The sequence below is a fragment of the Elgaria multicarinata genome, chromosome 10, assembly GCF_023053635.1.
Source record: "Elgaria multicarinata webbii isolate HBS135686 ecotype San Diego chromosome 10, rElgMul1.1.pri, whole genome shotgun sequence".
NCBI classification, from domain to species: Eukaryota; Metazoa; Chordata; class Lepidosauria; order Squamata; family Anguidae; genus Elgaria; species Elgaria multicarinata.
Window position 1 is genome coordinate 69,827,140 of NC_086180.1, and position 19,482 is coordinate 69,846,621.

Sequence of the window (19,482 nt, forward strand, 5' to 3'; positions counted from 1 at the left end):
AAATGGGATTATTTAACCCTAGGTGCAGAGGGTGGGCAATTTCTATTCGGACAGCATGTGAGAAAGGGAATTTTAACCCTTCCATTCCTATCTGTGATGCATAAAAATGCATAAAATAAATGACCCCAGAGCTGCAATTAGCAATGGGGGGGGAACCTGCAGAATTATTTTAGAGTGTTATTTGAAGTCTAGTTAGACTCATGGACTCCATGTAAATGATAGCCTATTTTATTTGATATTTATAAAGAGCATAATGTAGGTCTTGCATAATGCAGGACTATTCAAAGCCGCCACCCACCCTCTTGTTCATCCAGCTATCCATCCTTCTCCTCTTTCCCACCAATTAAAAATGGCAGACTCTACCATTATACCAATGGTCTCCTTCAGAGGACAGGGTGTTTTCCCCTCATCTCCAGCCACAACAATGGCTCTTCACTGCTGGCAGTCAAAGTGCAGAACCTCAAAATAACTGAGAGGTAGTTGTTCATTTATTGAGGCCAAAATATTGGTTAACAAGGAAAAGTTAATGAATGAGTTGATTAATGTTGCAACTAGGGATGTACAGATTTTGTAAAATCTGCTCCGTCTGCATTTTGTGACTTGTCAGGTGCCTTTTGTTATGTTGTCTGCTCATTGATGTAATAGGATTTTTTCCAATTTCCCAAAATTGTGCACTTGCACTAATGCAAAATTATCTTCAAAGTGCACAAATACCTTCCCCACATGTGCAAATCCCCCAATGCACATTTTCATGCTTTAGACTATAACAGAAATGCTATAGTCTAAAGGGTCTTGGGCTGAGCCCGAGACAGTGAGCATGTGGCCCGTTTTCGCGGCTTTTCTTGGAGCCAGGAGCCGTGCACGGGGCGCAGGGTGGGGGGAGCAGGAAAATCAATTTAATTTTTTTTAAAAAAAAACCCTTACCTTTGCGCACAAGCATTTGTGCACATCGTCCCCTTTAAAAGTTAAAAAAAATGGTGGGCGCGATGTCTCTCTTCTTGAGTCGCCTCGCCTTATGTGTAAACGAGGGTGGGATCTCATGTTATTGACAACACAAGATCACCCCTCCTCCATCCTGGGATATTCTGTAGGTCTAGCAAAGTCCAGCGATTGTTATGACTATTACAGCAAACGATATAACATCCAACGAGATATATATATATATATACATACATACATACATACATACATATATATATATATATATATATATATATATATAGGAATGTACAGAATGTATCACTATTTTTACATGGACTTTTCTGACCTCTCCTGGTGCAAATAGCCATGGAAATTCAGTGACTTGGATATTAGTGGAGATTCCAAACACCTGTACATGCATATATGTGTGTGTTTGTTTACCCCCTGTTACTGTATGCTTGCTTGCACAGCACTTTGTGTATACAGCTCTGGAAAGTTCAATACTAATTATGCATTATTTAATCCCCACATGAAGGTTACAAAGATCAGTGGTGAAATTGACAGCTTTGTCTTCACTTCTTCCCCAAGTTCAGAAAGGTCTCTTCACAGGCCATGGACCAGGCCTATATCCCAGGATTGTCCCGGGATCATCCCTGTGCATCCAAATGACACACAGGGGATCCAGGGAGCAGGCAGGGACAACCCCTCCATTTGCCTGGGATAATCCTTAGGTCTAGCTAAGGCCACAGTAAATGTGAAATTAATGGAGATTTGAAATCCTTTCTGCCACTTTTGCCTGTATAGTGGCTTTTCTAGAATTAAGTTTCTTTGTTCCAAGTTTCTGGTGGGGACAATGGTGCTATATAAATAAATAATAATAATAATAATAATAATAATGACAAAGAGTTTCAGAACTACAGAGGTGGGGAGAAAACATGTCAGTTTCATCTTTGCTTTTGCAGTCTTTGCACACAATGCAAAATAGGCTGCTTAAAATGGGGGGAAATGTGCATCAGTTTAAAGTTTTCTGCACTTGTGTATCAAGAGTGGAGATATCCCTTTACTACAGGGGTGAAATTGATAAGAAGTTTAAACTAAGGTTTCAACTACCTAGCATATGGTAGCTTGAGATGTGTGAAGCTCTTTTACAATTAATTTGGAGGCAACACAAGGGATTCAAGCATCCATTACCCAGATGGAAATTGAGAAGATCACAAACATATGCTGACAGCAAGAGACATTAAAAGAGTGGAAGAAGATCAAAATCAAGATTCAAATTAGGAACACCTAAGAAATAACTTAGAAACATATGGGGAATACAAAACAGCACAACCACAGGGGTCCTGAACTGGTTCAAGATGTGCACTGAATGATAAAATTTTAATAGTCTGATATCAAACTGAAATAGTACCAAGCGTGTTACCTCCTTTTTATTTTCTGTATCAGATTTCAGTGATTAGAGGAACATATCTTGGCCTAGATTACATGAAAACCGAAAATGGAGGCACTGGAGGGGCTATTGTTAACATATCATCATTAGCAGGTAAGAAAATAATTTTTTAATTTTTATTTTAAATTTTATATCCTGCCTTTCCAAGAAGCTTAGATAAAATTCCTAAACAGTATATAAAATCAATTAAAACATTACATCAGTCTAATGACAAACAGAAGCATCACAACAGGTAAATTAAAACCAGCAGTAATTAAGATCCCCCAAAGGCTTGGGGGAAAGGACAGTTTTCACCTGCTGCCACAAAGAAGCTAAGAAAGGAGCTAAGTGAACAAGTATGAAGTGGGCATTCCCCAGCTGAGATGCTACAGTAGAGAAAGCATTTGTCCTTCCACATTCCCCATAATTACCCATGTGGTGTCACCACCCCATGCTGTCTCCTACTCCACATTATTGGTTAGTGAGAGTGGTAAAACCCAGGAAACAACATTAAGTTGTCCAGTAGGTCTGCTGAAATATTATGGGAGATAAGAACTCAACCCATGCCAAGTGTCAAATCTAGTTCTTCTCTCAGAGATTGTAAGATGCCAGTTCATGTGTGTTCAGGTGGGGTGACCATAACTCCCACTGGTAATTCCCACTCTGGCATCTTGCCCCCTGTACCATCAGCACTCTGTTCCCTCATAGACTGAACTCTGGGCTTCAAGGATGGCATCAAGGCTGCAATAACTTCTTGCCTAAATTTCCATCAGCCAACCCCAAATCTAATACCAACATACCGGGCACTATAAAGTCAGGGCCATCATCATCATCATCATCATCATCATCATCATCATCATCATCATCATATGTCTTACCCACCTCTCCATTTTGATTGAGGTGGGGAACAACAGTAAGTATAAAATACATAAAATACTGATTAAAAACTGATTAAAACTTCCTAAAAAACAAGCATCCTAACAGCATCCTAAAATTCCACTGGATAGGCCTGCCGGGTTGCTTTCTTAAATGTTAAAAGACTCTTAAGTTCATGAATCTCCTCTTTGACTGAATACTTGTTTCTGGCCCACTGGTCCTTGTTTGCTGCTCAGAACCTTGACTTCTGCCTGATTTTGCCTATGTATTTGCCTGCAGCTCCTTCTGTTTTAGACTACAAACCCATGCATATATACCTGACAAGCAGAAGTTATAGGACTAAATCTCAGACCACAGAATATGGTGCAGCCCTGTAGAAGACAATTTCAAAGCATTTAGTGATTACTGAGTCAAAGAATGAGTGCCATAACTCACTCAAATAAGGGGTGGGTGGGAAATCAAGGTATAATGGTACCAAAGTGTAAAGCTAGAAAAACTGTACATGGTATCTCTAAACCAAACCTAACTTTTTATTATTCATGGTTTACAGTAGAGATCCAGCTAAAAAACTGTTGCCAATTTTTAATCTGAGATATCATAATGTATATAAAATACCTTTAAAGATATATTAAATACTGGTGGTATGACATATTGTTGTATTTTTATTACTTTTCTTCTTCTTTGGTTGCCTTTTTAAAGTGATACCATCAGTGTATCAATATGGAAAAGTTTCATTGGAATTTAATCTAATATTTCAAGTGAACTTGTGAGCCAGGTCCTAGACTCTTGTTGAATTCATCCATAAAAAGTTTTATCGCCACTTACGCTATGCCAGAAAAAATGGGGATCGGCACCATTAGCATTTATTGTACAAGCCAAAGGCACAAATTGCTCTGATTTTAGTTCAAACCTTGATACCTTGTTGGTAGTTGCTGCATCCAGGCCTGACAACAGATATCAAGACAGTGACTGGGTTCAGACGACACAATAGGCCAGTGTTGCTTAAATAGTCCACCGTTGGCTATTGTGTCGCCTGTCAAGCATTTTCCACACAATGGTTGGTTATTTCTCAGAAATAACCAAAACAAATAATCAGTGGTGTGCAGAGTTGACTGTCTGCACAACTGTTGTTTATTGTATCATGTTGCGGGCTCCATTGATTATTTCACATTGCCTGCAGAGTTGCGAAGCAAGAGCAGCAGAAACCCATGCCGCTCCTACCTAGCGGGACTCTGTAGCATGTGTCAGCCATCTCGGGAAGGGTGTGAGGTGCAGCCAATTGTGCTATCCCTGGGTGGGGCACTGTGATCTGTGGCTCCCCATACATGTCCCATCTCTGGGTGGGGTGGGACACTATGCTTCCCAGGACATGCACAACTGGAGATCAGGATGGAGGGATGTAAAGATCTCTCCTGTGGCTTCAACATCAAACCACAGGAGAAATTCCCCCCACTCCAATATCCATTTGGATATCAAGGAGGAGGGGTGAATGGATCTGTCCTGTGTCTGTAACATCAAAACATGGATGGATTTCTCCTGCTGCTTGATGTTACAGCTGTGGAGAGATCCATACACCCTGCTGCCCTGATATCAGAGGCCCAGTTGTGGATATCAAGATGGTGCAGAGCATGACAGAGTCACGCATGTGTCTTCCTCTGCCACATCCCATTATCCATTTCTGGATATCAGGATGGTGCAGATGGATATCGGGATGGCATAGAGGAAGGCACTCGCCTGATGCTGTTCTCTGCATCATCCTGATATTCAGAAATGGATAGCATGGCGTCTTCCTCCATCATGGCTTTCTATCCATTTGTGGATATGGGGACTGCGCGGATGGGTATCAGGACAGCATGGAGGAAGACGCACGCACAACGCTGTCCTTGACAGCATCAGGTGAGCGTCTTCCTCTACCACGACACACTATCCATTTGTGGATATTGGGACAGTGCAGAGGAAGATGCTTGCCTGCCGCAATCCTCCATGCCATCCCAATATCCAGAAATGGATTCTGTGGTGTGGCAGAGGACGATGCTCGCCTGATGCTGTCAAGGACATCTGATGGCAAAAAGTTTCTTTCAAATAGGAATAACCCAGAATCCTTGTAGAAAGTTTCACATTCAAATTGTGAAGTCTTTTATTATCTACTTTTAGGACAAGCTGTGCTTTGGTTCTTGGATTACATATTTTCCAGATAGAGATAGAGTGTATCTAGTCATTATAATCTACCTTAACAGTAGTTTAGTGGATCTACAGCATAATGAAAAGAACTTGCAGTGATTTTTTAAAAAGATGTTTTAATGTACAAATTATATCATTGCTTTTTATAGGTTAGATATTCTGACATACAAATGGTCTTAGGCTGCAATCATGTACTCACTTACCTGCCAATTAGCACCATTGGGAAAAAAGGGATGTACTTAATGAGTAGACATGTATAGGACTGGGCTTTTAGATATGGAGTAAAATAGCACTGCTAAGAATAAGAGGCTAAGGACTTGAAATCTGTCTTATCATTGAACTTCCTGTCACTTGTAGTGGGAGTTATTCATAGCTTGAGATTATGTGTCCATTAAACATTATTATTTCCAGTTCAAGTAAACAAGGGAAGTTATACCAGTAAAAAACAAAGCAAAAACCCACACAGATGCCAAAGCACTTATAGTACAAGCCACAGAGAAGTGAATAGGGCTTGCTTCAGCCAAGCACTTATGACTGAGAATGAACTACCACCAACCTAAGAAAGGAAGCAAATGGGGTTTGCCAATTTGTGAATATCTTTAACATTATAGTTCCAGTCGAAATTCTCACTTTCTAGTTGTCCATAAATACTAGCTATGGCATATGCAGCTTCAGACATAGAAATACATACATTTCAACTTGATCTTATCAATGTTTACCTCATATATCTGTTAGAACTCCAGCAACCTGGCAAGTTGAACAGTTGATATGTATGACAACTGTTCATAATGCTTAATGTACATAACAACCACACTTCATGAAGAACATGCACGTAATCTGAGCTGTGTACATTTCCTGGCCAATATACATACTCTCCAACAGGCCTTGTGAAAGGTGCATAACTTGACTGCATTTTTACATTCTCTGGGCAATATGCATTCCCTCTTCCTCCAGATTTATGAATAGTTGGATGGGATGTGTGTGAATCCACGCATCACAGGGGGAGAGAAAAAGAGATGTTGATTATTATTATTCTCTCTCTCTCTCTCTCTCTCTCTCTCTCTCTCTCTCTCTCTGACACACACTATACTCCATCCATCTATTCACCCACACAGTTTGTGAATGGATGGATGGATGGATGGATGGATGGATGGATGGATGGATAGATGTGTGTGTGTGTGTGTGTGTGTGTGTGTGTGTGTTTCAGTGGACTCACACTCTCCCTAATGCTCATCTATCCATTTACACAGCTGAGCAGTGGGGGAAAGGGGGCATGGCCAAAGTGTCCCACTGCTCAGCTGGTCAGCAAGAAACAGTGGGGGGAAAGGGGTGTGTGACTATAGATAAAGATTTACATTACCTACAGTACAGCTCCCTTTCCTCTGGTCTTCAGTTGGTCCCCGCTGATTAGCCAAGAAGTGTGTGTGTGTGTGTGTGTGTGAATGTGCCAATATGTGTATGTTTGGGGAAGACAGGCAATTTCTCCTAAGCTTTGGTGGTGGTGGTGGGCTTTCATCAGGATTGGAGGTTTAACCCTCTCTTCCCCTGTAATCTTTACACTACTCCGCCAATCAGTGGGAAATAAGGAGGCTGTCTTCATACCCAGTTTCTCCACTATGGGAGGGAACACAACCAATTTTATAAAATTAGACACCAGCCTGCATATGGCATGTGAGCAGTGAAACAAATCAATCTCAAAGACAATGTTGAGACATTATTAGTTGATGTGCTGGCTTATAGAGACCCAAATCTAATGTGACAACAAATTTTGATTTAGGTCTACAAATGTGTTTCGTTAAAGATAGAGACTGGGTCATGTGTAAAATCCAACAGCCTCATCCTGTCAGTGGCAGATCTGTGCTGGGGATTGGGCCCAACAAGCCTTATCCTCCCCCAGTACACCATTCAGTAAGGCGAGTAACAGGACTGGCCCTATTAAGATTTGTTGTAGGAGTTGGTTTGTGTCAGTTCTTACAATTTATCACATAATCCTATCCATGTTGACTCAAAAGTCAGACCTACTCTGTTCAATTGCCAAACTGGGCTTCCTCCCAGATAAATGTGCATAGGATTGCAGCCTTAGCTGCCTTTCCAAGTTCTCTGTAATTTAATCTTAAAGCCAATATTTTAATTAAATAATTAATTACTTAAATTTATATTCCACCCAACTGACAAATGCCATCAGGGCCATTAACAATCCTTTGAATGCATCATATCTTTTCCCTCTGTTGTGGCATCCTGGCTGTGGAATGCCCTCCCCTTGGAGGCCCGACTGGCACCAGCGCTGGTGTCATTGCAGTGCCAAGTTTAGCCATGGCTTTTGAACAAAGCCTTTGATGGCTAAAGTCACCAAATTTGCACATAATTTTAATTGGTTTTTACCGCTTTTAAATTCTATACTAGTTTTAGCTTAATTGTTTAATTTGTTTTTATCTGTGTACATTTATTGTTTTATATTGTTAGTATGGTTTTATTTGAGATCCTCATGATATAGGGCAGGATACAAAGGTTTAATAAATAAATAAAATGTATCAGATACCATGCCATGGTTGAGCATGATCCGAGAGAGAAAAGAAGAGGTTGAAATGAATTTGGTCTTTCCTCTCCCAGAGTCTGCTGGAATCTTAAAGAGGGAGGAAAAATAATTGCAATGCCCCTTTCCCCATCCAGCTTCAGGTTTGCAACATGATAGGATAAAGCAATTCCCATTTGCCTCTGCTTATTTTAGGGTGCCACACCCCTCTTTTCAAGCAAATATGATGTAGCAATCAGCAAGTGGTTCCTTTGGTAAACATGGCAGAGGTGGGGGTCTTATGCAGTAATTCTTAATAAAAGAGTTGCAGCACAATCTGAAATTTGTCTACTCAGAAGTAAGTCCCTCTGAGTTCAGTAGGGCTTACTCTGAGATAAATATGCATAAGATTACATCCTGAAAAAGTAGAGAGGGTAGAGAAAAGGAAGGAGTAGGGATATTGTTGAAGGCACTGCAGAAATAGTATGCTATGGGATGTTTCATCATGATTAATGCCCTTAACAATATACAGAGTCCCTCTCTTTCAGTCCTGTATAACTGCATCTTGGTCCCAGCCAAATAGTTACAACACTGAACCAGTTAGGTTTTCCATGGGAAAACCTTGTACATGGTCACAGATGCTTATTTTTATTTTTTAATTAAAATATATTGTCCTTTCCTGTAACAAAATGGTGCTTACTCCTAAGCGTGTTCAGCATCTGGGCAACAAAAGGAAATCCTGTTTTATTCCTGTAGTCATGTTGGATGGACATGATGAATTAAAGATACAATCTTCTTTAATTTTGACAAGAAAAATCCCACAACTCCCTTGTTTGCCATTTGTGGATATGAAGTGCACAGAGGAGGAGGATGTCAGAAAAGCTCTTCTTACAGCGTCCTCCTCCATGCACTCCATATCCACAAATGGTGAATGAGGTTGTGGCAGAGGAATACGATCCCCTGACTGTCAGGGGATCATATTCCTCTGCCATGCACTCGTTCACCATACGAGAGCATGGAGAGGGCTGCTGTCAGAACAATTCTTCTGACAGCATCCTCCCCCCATGTGCTTCATAGCCACAAATAGTGAACGAGTGTGTGGCAGAGAAGGATGCTCCTCCTATGGCTGTCAGGAGAGCGTCCTCCTCTATCCTGCCCTCGTTCACCTCAAAGTGGTGGCGAGTGGGGACAGGGACGGGAGATGCCACTGTCTTTTGCCACTTGAGATTGTCAGGAGATTGTAGCATCCCCCATCCCTGTCACCATTCACCACCACTTTCCTGCCCTTGTTTGCCTCAAATTGGTGGTGAGTGGGAGTGGGGATGGGTGATGCTAGGAGCCCAGTGGGGGAGAACGAGGGTGGGGTGCCAAGCACCTCCTGCTGAGGACAACGCAGGAGACTTGCTGGAGAAGGGTCAGGCGGTGGCGAAAGCAGCTAGGCTCAGCTCTGCTGTGTCTTCCCCCCCCCCCACTGCCCTCCCCACTGAACGGTGGTGCTGATTCCCGCTTTCCATATCAGGGGATATGGGAAGCGGAACCAGTGCTGCCATTCGGTGGGGAGGGTGGAGACAACAGTACTCAACCATGTACTCATAGTATTTGTGTTTTTAGACTGTTGTTTTATTATGGTTTTAATTTTTGTGAACTGCCCAGAGAGCTTCAGCTATTGGGTATTATAAAAATGTAATAAAAAAATAAATACTCCACGGATGACTATTAGCATAGATAATAGTCATCCGTGGGGTGGACTATTAACACATGGTTGACTATTGTGTCGTCCAAACGCGGCCTCTGCCTTGCTACCCACCGGCACATTGTAGTGAGTTGTTCACCATAAGCACAAGCCATTCTTTTGTGCTCCGTTGCAATACCTACAAGTGTGGATTAAGACATTTTATGAAAAATCATGGTGAAAATTATACTTGTGATGGGGAACAAAGTCCACTTCTACAGTTGTCCTGGTGTCAGTCACACCAAACATTTTTTGTGTTTTGAAACGTTTATTTTTAAACTGTTCTCTGTGTTGCTTTGAGCGCCCAAACAATTGAAAAAGCATCCAACAAGTGGCATAAACAATAATCCAGCTTCTACTCCACCTTCCATTATTTCAGTCAAACTTCAAAATAATAATAATAATAATAATAATAATAATAATAATAATAATAATAATACATAAATGTTTGCCTGTACAGACGCACATCTTTTACTTTCACATGCATTAGTTATCAGAACTGAAGTTGATTTTTAATTAATATTTTTGATCTTTTTCTTTCCATTATTAAAGGACTTATGCCTGCTGCACACCAACCAGTGTACTCTGCTTCAAAGCATGGGGTAATTGGATTTACACGTTCAATAGCTGTGAGTATGAGCAGCTGAAGAATTCTCATAATTTCACTCATGGCAAAACCACCGTCCCATTTTTCCTTCTCTCAGCATATAAAGTAGTGGCCTTATCTGAATCTGTTTTCTAAATATTAGATGTTCAAAGCAACTGTGTCATTTAAAAATAAATATCACTCTTGCTTCCACAGAATCTGATTACGTAAATTTTTGAATGTCTCCCAGATTATTTGGATAAAGTGAAACTAGTACTAAGAAAGGCACCTGAATTAGCAGCAACATAAAACCACAGAAAATGTGCTATACAGCTATGGCGAACACTGTTTGTGGCAATGGCTAACTAATTTGTCATTCAGTGTCACATTAATAATATTGTAAATTCATCTATCTTAACTAGATATTGTATTAACAAAGTGGTAAATTTTGATCATGTGATATGGGTATGAGATACGTTTCCTAGCCACTGATATTTATATCAGTGGCCAGCAACTAGATTGATCAGTGGAATCAATTGAGGAACAAGCAGAGGGGCAATAGACCAAGGCCATAGCTAGACCTAAGGCTTATCCCTGGATCGTCCAGGGGTCAAACCCGTTCATCTAGGTGACACACAGGGCATCCAGCGCTCAGGCAGGGGCGAACCCTGGAGGATCCCAGGATAAACCTTAGGTCTAGCTGTGGCCCAAGTCTACTCTCACTTCCCCGTTCACTTCACTCCACCAAGGTGCTAATAACTATCTAAACTGGAAACACCAGACAAGCTACAGAAGACATGTCAGTTTCCTTTTCCTCCTAAAATCAGCTGTAAAAAGATTGGCTAAGGCTAAAAATCTGCTTTTGTATGTTTGAAGATCTGTAAGTGGGTCTTTGGCCAGATCTACACCAAGCAGATTATAATACTATGAAAGCGGTTTGAAAACGATATATGGAACGTGTCATGGGCCCCAACAATACCGGTATAAAGCAGTAGTGTAGATTCTGTCTTTCAGTTAGACCCTGGAGTTTTTTTAATTTATTTTTATTCTGTAATTATTGTGCTTTACTGCATTTTAATGTATTGTTTTAATCAAGTTTAATTGTGCCTTTAAGCTGCTTTGAGTAGTATTTTTGGGGGGTAGGAAAGTAGGATACAAAAGAAATAAATAATAAGTAATAATAAACTATCAATTATATATATTAATTTTTGTGAACCGCCCAGAGACCTCCGGCTATTGGGCGGTATAGAAATGTAATAAATAAATAAATAAATAAATATTGGCCAGATTTGGCCTAGAGCTTGCTAGCTGCCAACCATGCGTTTATAATATATGTTTTAAATAATAACAAATCTTGAAATCATGGGTTATTGTTTGACATTTTTCAGCTGAGAAGTAGATTCAGTTTGCAAGAGAACTCACTTCCTCTTTGGTTCTATCATAGCAGATCATATACCTTAGGTTCACACCATTTGCTATTCCATATGCCATTTTTCAGATAAAAGGCAAATATAAAGGATGAAAAGCAGACAAGTTTTGCTAATATACTGATTTTTTGTTGCTGTTGTTGATTACATCAAATAAGATTTGTAAATACAGAAGAGATACACTGCCTCTGACTGGGCCCCTGTCTATACTGAGGCACTTTGGCGCCAGGAGGCGCCTTGCACCCACATTTGCCTTCCTTCCCGGCATCCTGCCCAGCAACTCTGAATTTTTTTAAAAAATAAATAAATGGGGGGGGGGGAGAATGGGACCGTTCCTCCCCCCCCCTTTTTTTTTTCAAATTTAAACAGCCCAATATGTGAAGCTCCACATATTGAGATTAGGGGTTGCCCGGTCCTCCCAAACAGCTGGACATCAGGAAAAACTTCCTGACTGTTAGAGCAGTATGACAATGGAACCAGTGACCTAGGGAGGTTGTGGGCTCTCCCACACTAGAGGCATTCAAGAGGTAGCTGGACAACCAACTGTCAAGAATGCTTTAGGGTGGATTCCTGCATTGAGCAGGGGGTTGGACACGATGGCCTTATAGGCCCCTTCCAACTCTACTATTCTATGATTGCCAAGCACCTTTTTAAAAAAATTTTTAAAAAGGAATGGGGGGAGGAAAGGAAGGGGGTCGTTCCTCCCTGGGGGGAGGAAAGAAACAGGGCAGTCCCTCCCGCCCTTTTTTTTTTTTAAAAAAAATTAAACTACATATTCAGATTGGGTGTTGCCCAGTCCTTCCAAACAGATTGGGGGTTGCCCGGTCCTCCCAAATCTATATTTGTTTCTGTGAAGCTCCACAGATTTAGAGCATAAAATAAAATAAAAAAGGGGGGAGGAACAGCACTGTTCCTCTCCTTCCCCCCCCCCCCTTTATGGGTTTTGGCTTTTTTGGCTTTTTTTTTTTTTTTTTGCTTTTTTACAGTTGTAAAATGCCTGTGCAGGAAGGTGCAGGAAACAAACTTTAGTGATTTTATGTTCTACAGCAATTTTAGTGTAAATAAGTTATGAAAGTATCCATAAATTCTTCTGATCTGTCTATTTTCAAATAGTTTACTTTATTCTGCATTTTCTTATGCTACCCTATCAGGGTAAATGCCTGACTTTTTTGGAGCGGATTTTCCAGGGTTTGCCCCTGGATGTCTTCGCATTTGCAGCTGCATCATCTTTCCGAAAATGCAAAGATGTGCATTTACGGCTGCGTAAACAGCCGTATGGACAAGCCCTGGCAGTGGCTCTTCATATCACCTACTTCTTGATTCTTTTAAATGGAGATGCCAAGAATTGAACCCGAGACCTTCTACATGCAAAGTATGTGCTTATGACATCCCCCACCTTACCCCAATACTTAACATGTCTGCCTTTTTTGTAGATGGCTGCTACAGCAGGAAACTATGGTGTACGAATAAATACGATCTGTCCTGGTTTTGTTAACACACCAATTCTTCAATCAATTGACAAGGAAGAAAATATGGGTCAATATTCAGCATACAAAGACAAGATCAAAGATATGATGAAATTCTATGGTATATTGGAGTGAGTAAACTACACACAATATTATTTGATGTCTTTACCCAAATGGAAATCATGTAATTCTCCTATGCCCCAAGCACTTAAACTGCATAGACTATAGAGAACGAAAATAAAAAGGTGTGCCCCACTGTTAGGAACAAACAGGCCATAACTTTATTAAAGGATCCTATGTAGCATGTTAGCTATTGGAACCAATGTCTGCCAAACATTTGGTTTCTTTAAACCCTGTACATACACTCTTCCTCTCCCACCTCCTCAACTGCTGTCACCATTCAGTAAACTCTCAAACTCTTGTAAGTTTTTTTTTTAATTTTTCAAACTTATGTACTTCTGCATACCTATGCAGATAAGCCTATATATTTAATTATCTTATTTATTTTTTACAATATTTATGTACTGCTCCCCTTCCGGACATTTCAGAGTGGTGATGGGGAGCATTCCTAGGATTACTTTTTAAATATGACCCCTACCCAGCAGTCAAATATGGCCAAAAGGGAGTAAAGGATATGAATCCACCAACCCCAAATGCCATTCTGATGGTATACCAGACTTCCTTCTTCCTTCAAGGCTGAGCTAGAGTTGATAGGTGCCCACAGAATCACCTCACCAACTGCTAAAATTGGACTGGGCCTTCACTACATCATAACAGACACAATGTTCAGATGGGAAAACATAAAGACATGGAAATTACCATTAATCTGCCAGCACTGATTTGAGGCCTACCATCATCTCTCCATCAAAGCACAGAGCAACAGTTGCGTTGTCTGTGCCGATGACTGGGCTAAGCAGAAACCAAGCTTTTATAGGCCTCCCTGTTGCCTCTTATTTCAAGTGCAAGTTCCAAGAGACAAACCCCTGGTAACATAGGCCTAAAATCCTTCTGTGTGCCCCTCTTCTCCCCTACACGCTGCAGACTTACTACAGCAGACCGGGAGCCTCCCGATAGAGCCTCTAGGGAGAAAGTTGAAGAACCATATGCCTGTATTTCAAAATACAGCAGCTGAGATACTTAATAAGGAAGGCTCTTTCAAAGCTTCTGTTTCTGTTTTCACTGCAAGAAGGAGTTACAGAACGCTTTGCCTCTGTCTTGCTGTGCATGGAAGAAAGCAACTAATATGTGTACTGAGTGCAGGGGATTCCTTAGAAATAGTGGTTATGTTTGAGCCAGATGGGTCCAGTTTCCTATCCTTACAGTATAGGCTTTCAGCATACAATGGATTGACTACAATCACTTTCCTCATCCCTGATGAATGGTGATTTGAGCAAGTGTTAACACAATCAAATTATTAACTTCAATGGGCTGGTTTGCATTATCAAATAAGCCACCATTGCTTAAATATGCCATGGTGGCTTGTTTAAATCAGTGCTGTGTGCCAGGCAACTAATTACCCTCAAGGCCCATCTTGAGTCATGAAAACCCAAGCAGCATGGCTTGTTTGAGGGAGAAGCAACCCCCAAATAAATATCCCAACGATCCAATCCAACAATAACCCAACAATCCATGGGTTATTTGGGGTTACTTTTACCATCAAAGAAGCATGCCACCAAAATTCAGACAACATGACAAGCTGTGGGCGGGTGGGTAATTAGGCTAATGGCATCCGGCACATGTTGGCACGTACCACCAATTTAAACAGGCCACCATGGTTTACTTTGATCATGCGATACAGTTCATTGTATAACCACTCTGCTACTATGTTGATACGAATAGAAACACAAATGAATTCATTCCAAGTCTCATTGATACCAGTGGGTCTCAAGTGTGTTTAGCCTTGCACAAATTAGCAGCCTTATTGTTCTTCTGTCCCCATTTTAATAGTATGGGCATTGAAAGGTAAGTTCTACCCATCTGTAGTGAACCATATCTGATGCTTATCTAAATTCCTTTATAGCCCACCACTAATTGCCGAAGGACTGTTAAAAATCCTTGAAGATGAAACGCTAAATGGAGAAGTGATGAAGATTACAACAAAAGAAGGGATACATTTTCACAGTTACATTCCACTACCATTTCAGGCAAACAAATAATACATCCTATTACAAGACTCTTTTGAGACAAAATATTATTTTAATCCTTAAAACTACAATGGTATGAGTTGTTAAGCAATAAGAAAATATTTGTTAATATGAACAGTTCACCTGAGTTCTAAATGTTTCTGTTAATATCCCTTATGTGAAGGACTAGTTATATTGAAAACATGATTTTTATATTAGAAAATTAATATTATTCTTGATTATTTTTATACGAGATAGCATTTCAATTACTGTAAAAAATTGAGTACTACCTAATTTTATTTGTGACAAAATATATCGAAACTAAGTTATAAATGTTTTAATAAATTAGTTGTCAAATATGCTTGTAGATTTGAGGATGTGAACAAAAGCACCATACATTTCTGGCATTCACAGGTTAATCCCAAATATTGACAGGTGTTATTGCACATTCCCAGGCTCTGGATCGCATTTTCTGAGGCAGTAATTGCTTAATTAGAGAATCGACTACGAATGAGCTCAGACGTTTATTAATCATACTATATGCAACAATAATAGTATTAGCTTCATGAGAAAATGGAATTTAAAAACATTGTCCTTGGCTATGGGCCATTTCATTTCATTTATTATGTTTCTATACTTCCCAATAGCTGAAGCAGTCTGGGAGGATTGCAAAGACTAAAACAATACATTAAACAAAGTATAAAACCATTTACATACTAACATATAGACGGATAGCACAAACACAAATATATCTAAAACAAATTTAAACAAACTACAGTAATAAAAGTCTAAGACCAGATTAAAACGTCATCATATGCTGCCAATTGTCTGAGAGAAGAGAAAGATGTTAACCTAGCCGTGAAAAGGTAACAATTCTGGTGCTGGGTGGAACTCATCAGGGAGACCGTTCTATAACTGGGGAGGCCCTCTCCCTTATTACTGCCTTCCGAACCTGCCTTGGAGGAGGGTCTTAGATGCTGAGAGCACTGTACAGGTAGGTTCATGTTGGGAGAGGTGTTCCATCAAGTATTATGGTCCTGAACCGTATAATACTTAATAGGTTAAAACCAGCACCTTGAATTGCACTCAGAATTATTCAGGCAGCCAGTGCAAGTGCGCCATAATTAGTGTTATTCAGGCCCTCTTGTTCTTGCTAACCATCAAGCCACCACATTTTGCACAAGCTGCAGTTTCTATACCATCTTCAAAGGCAGCCCCATGTAGAGCACATTGCAGTAATTAACTTGGGAGTTACCAGAGGACAGGCAACTGAAGCCAAGTTATTCCTGCCCGGATTGGGGTGTAGTTCGGCCAGAGTTGGTAGAAGACATTCCATGCCACTGAGGTGACCTGAGCCTCAAATGACAAAGATGACTCCAGGAAAACTCCAAGCTATGAACCTGCTCCTTCAGAGAGAGTGCAACCCCACCCAGAACAGATTGAGCACCCCACCCCACCCCATCCAGTCAGAAGAACCACCCAGCAACAGCATCTCAATCTGGTCTGGACTGAATTTCAGTTTATTAGCTCTCATCCAATCCATTATTGCAGCCAGGCACTGATCTAGCACATACACAGCCTCACCTTATGAAGATGAACAAGATAAATGCAGCTGTGTGTCATCAGCATACTGATGACTTTGCTTTCCAAAACTGGACTGCGCTCATCGGTTTCATGTAAATATTGCAGAGCATGATGGACAAAACCAACCCCTGCAGAACCCCACACTGAAGTGTCCACAGGGCTGAGCAATGTACCACAAGCACCACCGTCCAGCGCTGACCCTCCAAGTAAAAGCGAAACCATTACAATGCAGTCCCACTCCCACTCCCACTTCAAAGAATCAACCTAGAAGAATACCATGGTTGATGGTATCAAAAGCTGTCGAGAGATCAAGAAGAATCAAATGCCTCCTGAAAACACACTTGTTCACCCAGGCTTTCCCTGGGCTGTAATTAAATTAATTATGCTGCTCCCTCTTATTGCTCCTTGTATTGTTTTTGTTATAATTAGAATTGTTTTTAATGTTATGTATTTAATATTGTATTTTAAATGTGATTTCAATATTTATATGTGAACCGCTTAGAGATTTTATTATATTTAGCAGTATATAAATATCACGGATAAATAAATAAATAAATAAATAATAAAAAGTCTGCCTTGAGAGTTTAAAAATATTATTTTGCCTGCTTAAGAGCATAACCATGGCCAGCCATGGTTTATTTTGCACTTTGTTTCTTTTAAAATGTACTTTTAATGTGTTTTTATTCTGTTTTATTTTGTCCACCGCTCCATATAATATAAATATAAATATTGTAAATAAATAAAATAAATAAAAAGAGATCTGCTGGATCGGATGAAAGGCCTGCCTAGTTCTGCATTCTGCTCCCACCATAGCAGATCTGTGGGAAACCCACAAGTAAGACATATATTAGAAGTTTTGAAATAGGCTTATATGGTTAGTGCAAAAAAATAAATAAAACGGGTTTCAAATCATCTTGGGCTGTTCTGTCCGTTCATAATTCAAAGACTCTAACAGACTGTGGGAGATGTTGTGCTTGTTGACAACGCCATAAAATCGACCCACAAGTCACAAGTGTGCTATAAATCACTTGTTTAGAGAAGTCCTGAGTCAATTGGGAACTTTGTTTCCCTGATTCTCTGGCAATGGCCAGTCTCTGAGCATTATCTGTTGCCATAATGAACTCTAGGAAATTGAGTACTAATACCCATTGGATCAACCCATTAGTCAGAAAGATATTGGGGACTCCATTGCTCATATCCCCTGGCAGCAATAGATTCTTCTTCTGAAACTGCAGAACATCCAGAAGATAAGGACCACACTAGCCCTCTCTGCTGCTCTTCAGGTTAAGTTTTGGGAATGGAGGGGGGGTGGAATAGGGAGAGTAACCCCATCCTTATATTTTGGGCATTCCCAGAAAAAGCTTGGAAAGATGTTAAGTATTTCTCATAATTATATGAAAAGGCTAAAAAAACACCACCTGAATTCTAAAGTTAGAATATGACCTTTTTACTACAGCTCAAATGACACTTTTCTGGGGAAGTGAAAAGCAGAAGTGGCTTCATACGCACATAAAGGCGAGCAGTGGGTGGGCGGGGAATCAAGCTATGCAAGAACGTGTTGAAAGATATGCTGACTAAGCTGTTTACAGGAAATGTATAAAGTCTTTTTGTTTTTTCAGTGTGCTGTAGCTGATTGTAATAAGTAATTATTGTCCTTAACCGTGTAGCTTTTTACAATGCAATCATGTCTACTCAGCTATCTACTCAGAAGTAAGTCCCACTGAGTTCTATAGGACTGACTCCCAGGTAAGTGTGTATACGATTGCTGTTTTAGTTTCTTAATTTTAGCCGATATCTTAGGAATTTTGCTGTCATTTTTAACTCTGACCTGAAAATAACATCCTGCCCCATCCTGACATATCCCTTTGCATTTATTTCTCATTAGGATCAGGAGAATGGGAGATATGGAGGGTTCAACCCCCAAATATACCTCTTTATGCCTTCTACAACAGTGTCAGTTAAGGATAGTGAGTCTCTTCTGAATGAATGCTTGGAGGTGGTAATGGGCTGGATGAGGAAAAACAAACTGAAGCTGAATCCAGACAAGACAAAGGTGCTTACTGTCAAAGGCCCCAGCCTGGGTTTGGAGGTGTGTCAACCAGTTCTGGATGGGGTTACACTCCCCCTGAAAGACTGCGTTCATAGCTTGGGGGTGCTCCTGAATCCATCGCTTCAAATGACAGCCCAGATATATGTGACAGCCAGGAGTGCCTACTATCAGCTTTGGCTGATACGCCAGCTGCGCCCCTTCCTAGTGTTGGAAGACCTAAAGACGTTCTTCCAACACTAGGAACATGCTGGTAACTTCGAGGCTCGACTTCTACAATGCACTCTACATTGGGCTACCTTTGTGCCTAGTCCGGAAACTTCAACTAGTGCAAAATATGGCTGCAAGGTTGGTCACCGGCACACCTGGGGGTGAACATATTACATTAGCTTTAAAATATTACACTGGCTGCCAATTAGTTTCCGGGCAAAGTATAAAGTGTTGGTTATTACCTTTAAAGCCATACATAGTTTGGGTCCAGGTTACCTGTGGGATTACCGTCTCCTGTACAATCCGCCTCACACACTCAGGTCCTCTGGGAAGAATTTATTTCAGTCAGCAAAAACTAGATTAACAGCTGTTACCTACAGGACCTTCT

General features: G+C 40.5%; 1 protein-coding gene across 2 annotated transcripts in view; it reads left to right on the forward strand.

Moving 5' to 3' along the window:
* Nucleotides 1-17,370, forward strand: part of HPGD (15-hydroxyprostaglandin dehydrogenase) — a 29,065-nt gene extending 11,695 nt beyond the window's left edge. For both annotated transcript variants that reach the window (XM_063135305.1, XM_063135306.1), the window contains 4 exons: nt 2,368-2,464; nt 10,204-10,280; nt 13,098-13,261; nt 15,151-17,370. In XM_063135305.1, coding sequence (XP_062991375.1) covers nt 2,368-2,464; nt 10,204-10,280; nt 13,098-13,261; nt 15,151-15,286 — 474 coding nt within the window. In that variant the 3' untranslated portion in view covers nt 15,287-17,370. The remainder of the gene's footprint in view (nt 1-2,367; nt 2,465-10,203; nt 10,281-13,097; nt 13,262-15,150) is intronic.
* The last annotated feature ends 2,112 nt before the right edge of the window (nt 17,371-19,482 follow it).